At 44.7% G+C, this 13,326-nt stretch overlaps 1 protein-coding gene across 1 annotated transcript; it reads right to left on the minus strand.

Annotated features, from left to right (window-relative positions):
* Positions 1-7,777: 7,777 nt before the first annotated feature.
* On the minus strand, positions 7,778-11,925 carry LOC307093719 (putative olfactory receptor 2W6; the record flags this gene model as incomplete). Its single annotated transcript, XM_079762012.1, has 2 exons — positions 11,820-11,925; positions 7,778-8,736 (listed from the first exon to the last, which is right to left on the minus strand). The coding sequence occupies exon 2, from the start codon at positions 8,729-8,731 to the stop codon at positions 7,778-7,780; it is 954 nt and encodes a 317-aa protein (XP_079618138.1). The 5' UTR covers positions 8,732-8,736; positions 11,820-11,925.
* Positions 11,926-13,326: the final 1,401 nt, after the last annotated feature.

Here is a 13,326-nt window from a genome sequence, read left to right on the forward strand (position 1 = left end):
GGATTTCTATATGTATGAAATTTATCAGACACAGTGATGAGGAAAATAAGACATTGGGGTGGGGGGGGGGCGCTTAGCAGCCTGACTCTGTACCTAGTTAATCAGTATTCCTAATGCACATTCTTGTTAGTCTAGAATCAAGTCACTGCCCCTTCCTTAATTATCTGGTCTTGCAAGACATATTTACCTAAATACTCACATTTTACAGAGGTCTAAAACATGAACCATCCCCAACCCCCGGAGGGGTTATCAGCGCTGGTGCCAGGCCAGGCCTTTAGGTGTGGTCTCACAGCCCCATCCCAGCACAAGGGGCTTTTTTGCAAAGCTCGCAAAAGGTCTGGAAGTCTGATCCATATTTGGGGGACAAAGAAACCAAAGGGTATAAAGGGAAAGCTTCCTCCCTATTGGCTCGCTCAGGATTTGGAAATAGGCTCCCCTGAGTCACGGTCCTAGTACATCTGAAAATGAATGGGTTTGTTCTGTATCTCCGAGCACTCCTGTGTATTTTTTCAGTCACCTGATAAATTCTGCAACAACAGTATATGTGAGTCTTCAAGTTTATTAGATATCACCTGTTTTGACAGATTTATATTTCTCCATTTTTTTAAAAATTACATATACACAGTGGTCAAAAACTAAGAAATGTGTACTAATGGTAAAGATACATAAAGAAGAAATATGGCATAGTCACCATTTTATTGTCCATATGAAGTATTAACTCCATCAAAAATTACTTATCCCTATTTTTGTTTCAAAATGTCCTTTGAAAAATGTAGTGAGTCTTTCCAGACCCTATTTACTGTACTCTATACATTAACTGATATCACCAACAAATATTGATGAACTATGTGTGAACACTTTGCAAGCAGCAGGGCAGTGAACACAATATTGATGGGAAGTGAAAACACCGTGGAGTGGAAGCAAGGAGCCACAAGAGAATAAAAAATAGTGTCCCTGGGAGAGACCAGCTCTTCTCCATGCTCCAGCTAAGTCCCTGCTGGGTAAAATGCCATCCTGAAGGGAGGGATGACGTCCAGGGATTTTGGAAAGTTGGGATTTGATGGTGCAGAAGATATTGCTGGGTGAACTCCAGGGCTGTTGAGCGGCTCTGAGGCTGAGTGACTGGTGCCCACACCATTCGCTCCCATGGCAATCAGCCCTTAATCAAGGGTCTTCCTCTGAGACAGATAACCCCAGAGATTGCTCCATTTTGTGAATTATAATGAAACCCGTCAGGAACTTTTAATCACTGAACACCTGCAGAGAACAGGTTAATGGGCTCCACTCTTCTCAGCGAGTTCCCCTGTGGACATGGAGAAGACAAGCCAGTTGTTATCCTGAGCTCCTTGCTAATCATTATTCTAATGAGATCTCTACGGTTTTGTTCTTCCAACTTCCCTAAAGAACTGCAGAAGTTGGAAATTGCTCTTCTGCCACATTAGTTGTAAATATTACTCACTGACTACATCATCCACAATCTCTTAAGACTCCCCACAATCACCCAGAGGGAATCAACGAGTCAATGTGGCCATAGTTCAATTTTACCAGAAAGCAGTAATGGCCCTAAGAAAAACTGCTTTTGTCAATGGATCCAAGCATTTCTCATTCCTTAGTTTATCCGACCTATAATTCCATCCATCCTTCTCATCCTTAGAACCTAACTGTCAGGGTAGATAGGTCAATTGTTCAATGAACTGATAGACAGACTGTTTTCTTTTCACTTAGAAAACGAGAGGGGGGGGGAGGAATCGATATCCTGCATGTTCTTCTTAGTTATTTACATTAATTAATTTTATGTAAATATAAAGAACTGCAAAGTATTTAAAAGTAAAAAACAAAGTACTGTCTTTGGTCTTCCTTCCAAACTTATGTACACCATTACATTGCAAAAAGGCAAAAAGGAAGTTAAGCTAATTAGTTTAATTTTTAAAACCCTAGTAGTTTGTGTAAACATGCTTTTGGTAGTACTGTGTTTACATATTCCATTTGAGCCTGTTGCAGAATTTACCAGGCGACTGGAAAATATACAATGAGTACTCAGAGATTCAGGAAAAACCCTTTATTTAAAGCAGCACTGCTGGCTCAGGGGATTCGAAGATCCAAAGCCTGAACCCGAGATTACTCCTTGTATATATTCCTAATTTTCTTTATCTGTTTCCTAACTACCAAGCTTTTGTGGCGGGCTTTCACAGGCCCTCCTGAGTGGGTTAGAATGGGGAAGTGAGATTGTATCTAAATGCTTGGCCTGGGTGGTGCCAGGGACCCCCTCTGGCCAAGCTGCCAAACTCCTGGCCCGTGGCCCCTGCAAACAGACTATTGCCTAAGGAAGGGCAGTGACTTGGTTATAGGCTGACAAGAATGTGCACTAGGACACTGGTCACTGGCACAGACTCAGATTGCTGCCCTCCCCCCCCCCCCCCCCCCGCTCCACCCTCAGCCTCCTGTTTGCTCCCTATGTTCCTCCTCAAGCCCACAGAATTAACATGAAGTTTACTTCACAGGGGACATACAAATGCCCAGTAAAACTGCTAGATTTTTAAAAAAATAAATCTTTATTGTTCAGATTATTACAGTTGTTCCTCTCCCCCCCCCCCCATAGCTCCCCTCAACCCGGTTCCCCCCCACCCCCCACCCCATGCCCTTACCCCCACCACTGTCCTCATCCATAGGTGTAAGATTTTTGTCCAATCTCTTCCCGCAACCCTCCACCCCCTTCCCCTGAGAATTGTCAGTCCACTCCCTTTCTATGCCCCTGATTCTATTATATTCACCAGCTTATTCTGTTCATCAGATTTTTTATTCACTTCATTTTTTAGATTCACTTGTTGATAGATAAGTATTTGTTGTCACTTTGTTGTTCATAGTTTTTATCTTTACCTTTTTCTTCTTATTCCTCTTCTTTAAGAATACCCTTCAGCATTTCATATAATACTGGTTTGGTGGTGATGAACTCCTTTAGCTTTTTCTTATTTGTGAAGCTCTTTTTCTGACCTTCAATTCTAAATGATAGCTTTTCTGGGTAGAGTAATCTTGGTTGTAGGTTCTTGCTATTCATCACTTTGAATATTTCTTGCCACTCCCTTCTGGCCTGCATGTTTCTGTTGAGAAATCAGCTGACAGTCGTATGGGTACTCCCTTGTAGGTAACTAACTGCTTTTCTCTTGCTGCTTTTAAAATTCTCTCTTTATCTTTTGCCCTTGGCATTTTAATTATGATGTGTCTTGGTATGGTCCTCTTTGGATTCCTCTTGTTTGGGGTTCTCTGTGCTTCCTGGACTTGTAAATCTATTTCTTTCACCAGGTGGGGGAAGTTTTCTTTCATTATTTCTTCAAATAGGTTTTCAGTATCTTGCTCTCTCTCTTCTTCTGGCACCCCCATAATTCTTATGTTGGTACGCTGGAAGTTGCCCAGAGGCTACTTACATTTCATATTTTTGGATTATTTTTGCTTTTTGCTTTTCCAGTTGGGTGTTTGTTGCTTCTTCATATTTCAAAACTTTGACTTTATTCTTGGGATCCTCTAGTCTGCTGTTGGATCTCTGTATATTATTCTTTATTTCAGTCAGTGTATGCTTAATTTCTAGTTGGTCCTTTTTCATATCCTTGAGGGTCTCACTAAATTTCTCAGAGGTTTCTAGAATATTCTTGAGTAACCTTATAACCGTGGTTTTGAACTCTATATCCAGTTGTTTGCTTTCCTCTATTTCTTTCATTTGTGACATGTTTCTTTGTCTCCGCATTTTGGCTGCTTCCCTGTGTTGATAGAGTGGCCTTGTGTGCTAGATGTCCTATAGGGCCCAGTGGGTCGGCCTCCCCAGTCACCTGAGGTGGACACACTTGGTGTACCCCTTTGTGGGATGTGTGCACAGTGTTGTTGTAATTAAGCCTTGATTGCTGTTGGTATCACTGGGAAGAATTGACCTCCAGGCCAATTGGCTGTGAGGATCAGCTGTGTCTATGATGGGAGAACTGCTGTGCTGGAGACACCCTTATGGGGCATGACTTGCTTTGGTTCTAACTGAGTCTGCCCCTTGAGTGTGTTGCTTATGGATGTGAAGAGTTGTAATCTGGATGGTCTCACACTGACCACTGGGTACACTGGCTCTTGGATCTCCAAGGAGGTGCAAAGTCAGCCACTGCCTGAGACCACCCAGCAGGAGCTTCAGAGAGATCTGCAGATTCCTCCTCTTTGTTTGGGGTTTGGAAGTGCCCAGATGAGGCCCATCTGTGAAACAAGGCAAGCTGCTGCTGCCGGGCCTTGGGCCTTCTTTTGGAAACTTTGGAGCTCTCTGACCCAGCTGCAGTTTGTTAGGTTTTAGTCTGCAAAAGGACAGGCCATTCATATGCAAAAGCCACTGTGCACAGCTTGTGTGGGGTTGTAAATTGGGTGGGGTGGAGTCTCAGGGAATCACCAGGGCAGAGCAAACAGCAATGGCTGCCAGTCAGCCCTGCACCAGAGAGGTCCCTGGGTCTCTGTGTCCCTCGGCCCATGCAGGAATAATGATCGGTGCGAGCACCTCTGAGAGAAAGCTGCCCTTGTGTTCGAGCTCAATACGAGACAGTCCAGTTTCTCCACGTATGAGTCTGGGTCCCCAGAGTCTTGCCAGGACCTGGAGTTCAGAGCAATTGGGAGCTTGTATCTCCCTCCCGATTGAAAAACAACAACAGCGTACCCAGTTGCCAGCCCATTTTGTGCCCACCTCCACACCTCCACACCTCCTACCAGTCTCAATGCACTTTTTCTTTCCTTCTAGTTGTGGAACTTCCACTCAGCCAGCTTTCCCATGGTTCTGGATGATATTTGTTTTGTCTTTTAGTTGTAGTTTTTATGTGGTGTTTACCTACGCCGCCATCTTGGTTGTCTCTCTGTGCTAGATTTTATCAATCAAATTGTGATTTGGGTCAGTTCTACAAATTGATTTTCTGCTTTGATTTTAAAAAAACAAACATGTGTTTTCTTTAACTAAATGTCACTCTGTGAAAGAGGCAAAGTTATTTATTTTCTACCAAATAAAGTCCAGGGTGTTTGAGGAAATAATGGAGTAATCAATGTAATTGTGTGGTTACATGAATGTGGGTCAGAAAACCAGGCAACTGGGGAGCCCTGGAGCAATGGGGTCCCACGTCGCAAACGCAGACTCATGGGCTCTGGAAATCAGTAACTGACCACTGTGATTTTCATGCTGGAGGAACAAGATGCAAAGATATGTCATCTTTGTGAGATGAAAATCACTGCTGTAATAAAGTGAAAGACAGAAAGATGAGTGCTCTTTGCAATAAAGAGTTGGCAAAACCCATGAGCCGTGAAGCAGAAGCCAAGAGGGCACAGGGACGGGGTGGGGGCGTGTGATCAGAGGCCTTCAAACAGCGGTGTCGTGGTCATGCCACAGCTCCTGAGACAATGTGTTCATAGGTCCCACCCTTAGAGAGATTACAGCTGGACTACACAGCCACCACAGGAGATAGATTTGCCTGTTCACTGAGGTTACCCAGGAGCAGGGGAGCGATGCTGGCAGGGTAGCAGGGATCTGGAAAACGGGCTGGAGAGGAAAAGGTACATTCGGGTGTGAAGATGTGGGCCCAGGAAGGACAATGTGGTGATGTGTTTCCCAGCAGAGTGAAGATATAGGAGATTAAAGAAGCACAAAGAGGACTAGCTCCAGGTGAGGCCTCATCAGAGAAACCCAGAACTTCCATTTTCTGTTTCAGCCTTTGTTAGCACGCACACATTTCAAGACCAAGCACTTAGCATTTCAAAAGGTATCTGCCTCGGCCCCCACCAGCTGCTGCTTTGTCCGGAAGGATGTCCAGAGGACATTTGGTCTAATTAGCATATTGCACCTTTATTATTAAAGATGTGCTGTATCTTTCTATGCCAGTAGGATACATGCTGTGCCTTGTTTTTCAGTAAAGAGAAGGACATGCTAAGCAACAAGGCTCCACATTCTGGAGACTGGCCCTTAGTAAACATCACCACGGCTCAGGGCTACCTCTTTTTTTTTTTTTAATATATATTTTATTGATTTTTTTACAGAGAGGAAGAGAGAGGGACAGAGTTAGAAATATCGATGAGAAAGAAACATAGATCAGCTGCCTCCTGCACACACCCTACTGGGGATGTGCCCGAAACCAAAGTACATGCCCTTGAGCAGAATCGAACCTGGGACCCTTCAGTAGCAGGTCGACGCTCTATCCACTGAGCCAAACCAGTTAGGGCTGGGCTACCTCTTACTGAGTTTATGAAGTAGGAAGAGTCAACTGCATTTGGGGGGAAATAACAAAATATTTTCTATAATCAGAACTAAACCACAAAGCCATTCTCACAAGCCCTAACTAATCTACAATACAGTCTATTCTATCTGAACAAAGTGTAACAATTACTGCTCAGAATAGGAAAATATGTACATGATATCTGAAAATGATATATTTGGAGAACAATTTATTAGGTATTTGCTTTTTTTTTTTTTCCTGAGGACTCTAGATTGACCGGAACTGTCTTAAAATTTTTGAGGGAGTTTAACTGAGAAATTGCTAAGTTCATCTTTTATCCAGTTCCTAACGATAACGGTGGCAATACTCCTAAATTTCTGTTACGACTGGTAAGGGGCCGCAGTCACTCATGTGAACATGAAGAAGCCAACATCACCCAATCATAAAGATGCCAACAGCTCCCCAGAGTCCATCTTCTCCTCAGCCTCTGTCCAAGATCATCCTGATCGTGTATGGGGACAGCAGAGATGAACAATCTTCAAAAACTTTAAGACAACCCCTTACTTTTCTTCTGTCATAAATGAAGTATGAAATATTGACTATAAGCAAGAAATTCTTCCTTTTATTGGAAGCAAATACCTTATGGTCTTTCTTTGCATCCTTTCTTCTTTATTCTCTACTTTATTGAAATCGCACGAGGAGGTGCCCCGCCTCCCGCCGTGCAAGGAGGCGCCCCGCGGGGGCCGGGACCCGCGCCTGACGCGCACAACGGCCGGCCGCCCTGCCTGTGTTCCCTCCGTGGCCGCCTGAGCCCGTGCCGGCTCGAGCAGGCCCCCCTGTCTCTGTCTCAGCTCCTGGCCTCACCTCCTGCATGGGCAACCTCCTCCTGTCCGGTCGTGACCCTTATGGTGTCCTGGCCTAATTTGCATATTCTCTCTCTCTCTCTCTCTCTCTCTCTCTCTCTATATATATATATATATATATATATATAGCCTCAGAAAGTCAAACATAAATATCATGAAACTCAATTACATACATTATTCCAAGTATGCAGGACCCACATTAGGGACCTGGGTTGCCGTGCTGGAGGCACCCAGCGCTGGATAATTGAACAATTTGTTTTGCTTCGTCTTCAGGCATTTGGCACTTACTATAAAAGTACAATTGAACTTTCTAGAGAGAATAAGTACTTCCCTATTTCTAAGTGCGTTCTTTTCAGATACCTTGAGGACTGCTCAGTATAAATTGTTGTCATGGAAGCTGGCATAGGCACAAAATGCCCGGTTCTACGTTCAGGGCACCAGACATTTTTGCAAGCAGAGCTCATGGCCGGGTCCCAGGTTGGAGCGTCCCCAGTGAGGAAGGCTTGACTTAGGGACCTGAGAGGAATACAAGTGATTGTCAACTTAGGAACATTGCATTGTCTCAACCCAGCGAACCCACGGCCTTCCACGTCTCATCAAGTGTCTCTTCAGCCCGTGATGTCAGAGCACCCCTGTACGTGCTCGGTCCCACAACAGGCACGGGAGACTCGTCAAAGGAGAATCCCACCCTGGGACCACTTCCGACTACATCTCTGCACCCCTCTTCCCTAGCACCTTCTTCATGGCCTCCTTGACGTCTTTGTTTCTCAGGGTGTATATGAGGGGGTTCACACTGGGAGTGACGATGGTGTACAGAAGAGTCAGGAACTTTCCCTGGTCCTGGGACTGCGGGTTGGCCGGCTGGAGGTACATGTAGATGATGGTGCCGTAGAAGAGCGAGACCACGGTCAGGTGGGCGCTGCAGGTGTGCAAGGCTTTCTGCCTCCCGGCCGCAGACTTGATCCTGCGCACAGCGCGCGCGATGTGCCCGTAGGAGATGAGGATGAGGGTGAGCGGGGCCAGGATGATGACGACGGCCAACGCGAACGCCAGCGCCTCCAGGGCCATGGTGTCCACGCAGGCCATGCCGATCAGGGCCGGCATCTCGCAGAGAAAGTGGTCCACCCGCCGGTGCCCGCAGCGGGGCAGCATCAACGTCTGGGGCGTCATGATGAGAGAATTGCCAAAGCCGCTCAGCCAGGCCAGGGACGCCAGCTGCCCGCAGCGGCGCGGGCGCAGGAGGACGGCGTAGCGCAGGGGCTGGCAGACGGCAGCGCGGCGGTCGTAGGCCATGACCGCCAGCAGGACGCACTCCACCCCGCCCAGCGCCAGGACGAAGAAGAGCTGCGTGGCGCAGCCCAGGTAGCTGATGGTCTTGTCCGGGCCCCGCAGGTTGTAGAGCATCTGAGGGATGGAGCCTGTGGTGAAGCACAGGTCCAGGAAGGAGAGGTTGGCCAAGAAGAAATACATGGGTGTGTGCAGCCGGGAGTCCAGCGCCGACAGCAGAATGATGGTCACGTTCCCGAGAAGCGTCAGCAGGTAAAACGCGAGGACGACCACAAAGAGGACCAGCTCCAGGCGGGGACGGTCGGAGAAGCCCAGCAGGACGAAGCCTTCAGGAGAACTCGCGTTGTCCTTCTCCATCACCTGGGACCACATACTACCTGTTAGGAGAGAGATGAGCACTGGTGACAAGTGTGGCTATGCTCCCTCCACATGGATGGTTGGTGAAATAGAACCATGGAAAGGTGGAGTGCTGGGTGCCCCACCCAGAGTTTCAATCAGCAGCGCTACTGTTTTGTTTGGTCTGAGGAGTCCAGTATTTGGGAGATTTTCAGGCTCCTGGCTGTGATTATTCACCAACCTTTTGCATCATTCTTTTAAAAAATTCAGAGAGGGGGGGGGAGAGAGAGAGAGAGAGAGAGAGAGAGAGAGAAACATCAGTGATGAGAGAGAATCATTAATTGGCTGCCTCATGCAATCAAGCACACAACTCAGGCATGTGCATGTGACTGGGACTGAACCCAGGACTCTTCAGTCTACAGACTGATGCTCTCTCTATCCACTGATCCAAACCAGCTAGGGCTGCATAATTCTTTTCAGATGGGCAGGAATGAACACTCCAAATTGTCTACCTTTTCCTTTTTGGTTTTCAATGAGGAAGCACCAAATCTTCTAGTCACATGTAACCCACAGATAGGACGGATGGCTTGTGTCTCTGCACCAGAGAACTCAGCTTGCTGTTGGCTGAAATCTCATTCTAAACAACGTCTCATCAACACTGGAGAAACCAGAGTCATATCCAACTCCAGGGCAAAAGTGACCCAGGGAATCTTAGACGATGACCTCATTACTGTGAGAGCAGCATTCAATTCCATCCATTCTCTTTATTCAGCACCCCCCTCCCACCATGACCCCACCATGTCCACTGCCCAGCCCTATCCTAAACCTCTATAAAATGATGTTTTAAATCCTCATGGAGTATTTTAACCCTGGGCTTGGGTGACTTTTCTGAAGTGGAGAATGCTTTCCTATAAAGACAAAAAAGATAGAAGTAAAGCTATTGCCAGAACTCAATCTCAATGGAACTAATATCAGTGTTGTGTTAAGAGTCTCTCTCTCCTCTTGTTTACATTTTTCCTCACAAAGAAGTCGGCTTCCAGGAAAGCAACATGGATTCTTTATGCATGTATCTCTTATGAACCCACAGAAATGAAAGATTTTTTTGGTCTTTGACACTTCATTTAAAAAATACATATATATGTATTGATTTCAGAGAAGAAGAGAGAAACATCAGTGATGAGAGAGAATCATTCATTGATCAGCTGCCTTCTGCACACCCCCAACTGAGGATTGCACCCCCTCTACTGGGAATTGCATACCCAACACTGGGGATTGAGCCGCAACCTGGGTATGTGGCCTGACTGGGAATCTAACTTCGATCTCTGAGGAATCTAACCACTGAGACACTCTGGCAAGGCTCTTTGTGACACTTTACACTTTTAATTACTGGGCAGTGTTTTTATGTCTTGGGGGAATTTATCGTATAATGTAAGTTATCCAGGGGCAAAGTATCATTCTGATCGTTTTGCATATTTACCTAAGCAGTTACTAAGAAGTAATAGAGTTGTGACGCTTAGTAAAAGAGAATGTATTCCATCTCTCAGGTGATTGGGGCACAAATAGGGTTCCGCTGCTCTAGGAATGCTTCAGTAATTAAGTCAGGTTGTGACATGTGTTCCCAACAAGAGTTCTAACTAAGGCTTTGCACCTCAGAACAGACACTTGTTGGAAATTACAGGATTGTCCAAGTCCTCACTCCAGAGGCTGCAGCAGCGCCCCCAGTGCAATGGACGTACATGACATTATCTTGGGGAAGGACCATCCAGTGATTAGGTAACTGATGGCCAACACTCGCAGCGAAGCCAGCACGCCAGCATTGCGGGCTTTCTCTCCACCTCTTGCAAAGTGGAAATTATACATATAATGATTAAGAAAAAACAAATATGTATATACAAGCAACCTGGGAGGGTAGACACCACACCAATGACAGTGAATGTCTCTGGGGTGGGAAACTGAGTCAGAGATGGAGACTTTATATCTACAACATTTTATTTATTTAAAAACAGCTGGAAGTATGATCATAATGAATAACTATTAATTCTGAAGAGTGGAGTATATGTATACATTTCCTACTAGCCTTTGTAAGTTTGCATATGTTTAAAATATCTCAAAATAGGAAAGAAAAAATAACAATATAAAGTACAAATCATTTCAATATTAACATAACTAATGCTTATGGATCTCGTGAAGTAGGCAGGAATGTTAACCATTTGACATAGTTCACCTCATTTCATGCTCAAAGCAGCCCCAGGGGGTCAGAGGGTCATTATGGAACATCCCTCAATAAGCCACTGAGGCCAGAGTAACCCAGACCCTCCTTGTTGGAGCTCAAAGTCCAGTGTTAACATGAACAGCCCAGTTACTGAGAGCCCGTTATTCAACATCCTCTCTGGCGACACAGACCAGAATCAGTATATTTTTAAAAATATATTTTATTGATATTTTACAGGAAGGAAGGGAGAGGGATAGAGAGCTAGAAACATCGATCAGCTGCCTCCTGCACACTCCCTACTGAGTATGTGCCTACAACCAAGGTACATGCCCTTGACCGGAATCGAACCTGGGACCCTTGAGTGTGCAGGCTGATGCTCTCTCTATCCCAGGCGTCCTCAAACTACGGCCCGTGGGCCACATGCAGGTGTTTTTGCCATTTTGTTTTTATACTTCAAAATAAGATATGTGCAGTGTGCATAGGAATTTGTTCATAGTTTTTTTTTTTTTTTAACTATACTCCGGCCCTCCAATGGTCTAAGGGACAGTGAACTGGCCTCCTGTTTAAAAAGTCTGAGGACCCCTGCTCTATGCACTGAGCCAAACTGGTTAGGGCTCAGTGTTTTATTCTTAAGGTTTTTCCAGTTCAGTAGATTCCATTCCTCTTTTAATTAATGTTTTTGATAAAAACTCTATTAAGTGAGTTCAAAATCTCTCTCCAGCTTTCTCATAGAATGAGTGATGATATTTAATCACCATCTTTACTACTAGATCAAGCCTACGTTAAAGTGAATGATATGTCTAACGGCCCACAATTCAGCTCTAGTCTATGGTTTAAAAAAAAAAAAAGCCAAAAGCGGATGACTGGGGAGAGGCCTGAGTCCCATTTCTTCCAAAGGGATCGTTAACTTACCAAATTTGAGGACAACCTGAGACACGCCATGTCCACCGTTCTTTCTCTTTCCTGGGACTTCACTTGGGATGACCAGAGGGGAAAGAAGGAGAAAGCAAAGGTGACATTCAGGAAATCTGCGAGGATGGGAAGGAAATAAAGAGCCGCTGGACCTGGATGGAGAGAGAACGTTGATGAGCAAACAGCAGTTACACCATCTGGGGGCCCTGAACACCCACCTCCCCTTCCACTCTCGGAAGGGAGATGGGCTCTGAGGTTCCCTCAGCACCAGGGAACACAGCCGGTTCCCAGGGTTCAAGCTGGAAAAGAAAGAACTTCTTATGGGTTTCAGTGTTGATATAGGATTGGACACTTCCTTTTCTGCCTCTCCCTGTGGAGTAAAACTTTCTTTTTAAAAAATTCCCTGAACTAATTATCTCTAACAAGGGTTGGGAGAGTGTGAGGTCTCAGAGGAAAGATTACTCTTCCCAAAGCACGCGTATACGAGAGAGAGAGAGAGAGAGAGAGAGAGAAGCCCTTCTCACTGGGTCTCGTTAAGACAAGGAGTCAGTACTGAACCTTAAGGCTCAGAAAGTGGCCGTCTCACTCTTTTCCTTCAGAAGAGCCCGGAACCAATGAAAGATGTAAGAGGACCTGCTGTGTGGTCTCCCGTGACCCGTGTCCTCTGCCCCCTGCTTGGGGCCAACAGGGCAGACAAGGGCTGGTCAGAGTCCTTCACCATTTTATTTACTCAGATGAGTTTCCTCTGCAATTTTAAGTCCCATAATAATAAAGTTTAACTTGGATATTTTCTATTTAAGACAGATGTGTCAAGAGGAGGGTGGATAAAATGGAGAGATTGACTTTTAAAATTAGTACAAAAACAAAAGAGTCCAACATATTAGAATAACCTTATTTCAATTTGCCAAGTTTGGTGTAAAATTATTACGATTATCTTAAGAAAGTTACTATGTATTTGACTGACAAATGACTTTAGCTGTCACTAAAATAAATGAGCAGGTTTTGATTTTTAAGAAAGACAAAAAAAAAAAAATAGGATGCCTGTGCTCCTTCAGATTACTTTACTGTCTGTTACAGTCCTGGGTGAACAAGGTAGAAAGAGGTGCATCTCAAAAGTATGTTTTCTACAGGTTTTCCACTTCAAATTCACCCTTTGCAAAGCAAATTTACCTTTTGCAGATGAAATTCAATTCAGTATTTGGAAAGCAAATTCACCTTTTGCAAAGCAAATTCACCCTTTGCAAAGCAAAATTTTCCACTAAAATAATTTCAAAAGCTTTGTAACAAAAATAAATTTTATGCAAAGTTGTTGTTAAAATTAAATATTTTATTGCATGTATATAGTAATAAACACAAAAACTTTTTTAACGTCAGAAATACGTATTTACTTATAATTTCCTTTATAATGGTTTTGCATGTTCAGATTCGAGAATCTTGTCACAAATTCCTCTTAAAGTTACGCACGGATTTTCTTCAATTATTTGCTCGATTTCATTTAATATCAAGG

This window comes from Cnephaeus nilssonii (genome assembly GCF_951640355.1).
Source record: "Cnephaeus nilssonii genome assembly, chromosome: 21".
Taxonomy (NCBI): Eukaryota; Metazoa; Chordata; class Mammalia; order Chiroptera; family Vespertilionidae; genus Cnephaeus; species Cnephaeus nilssonii.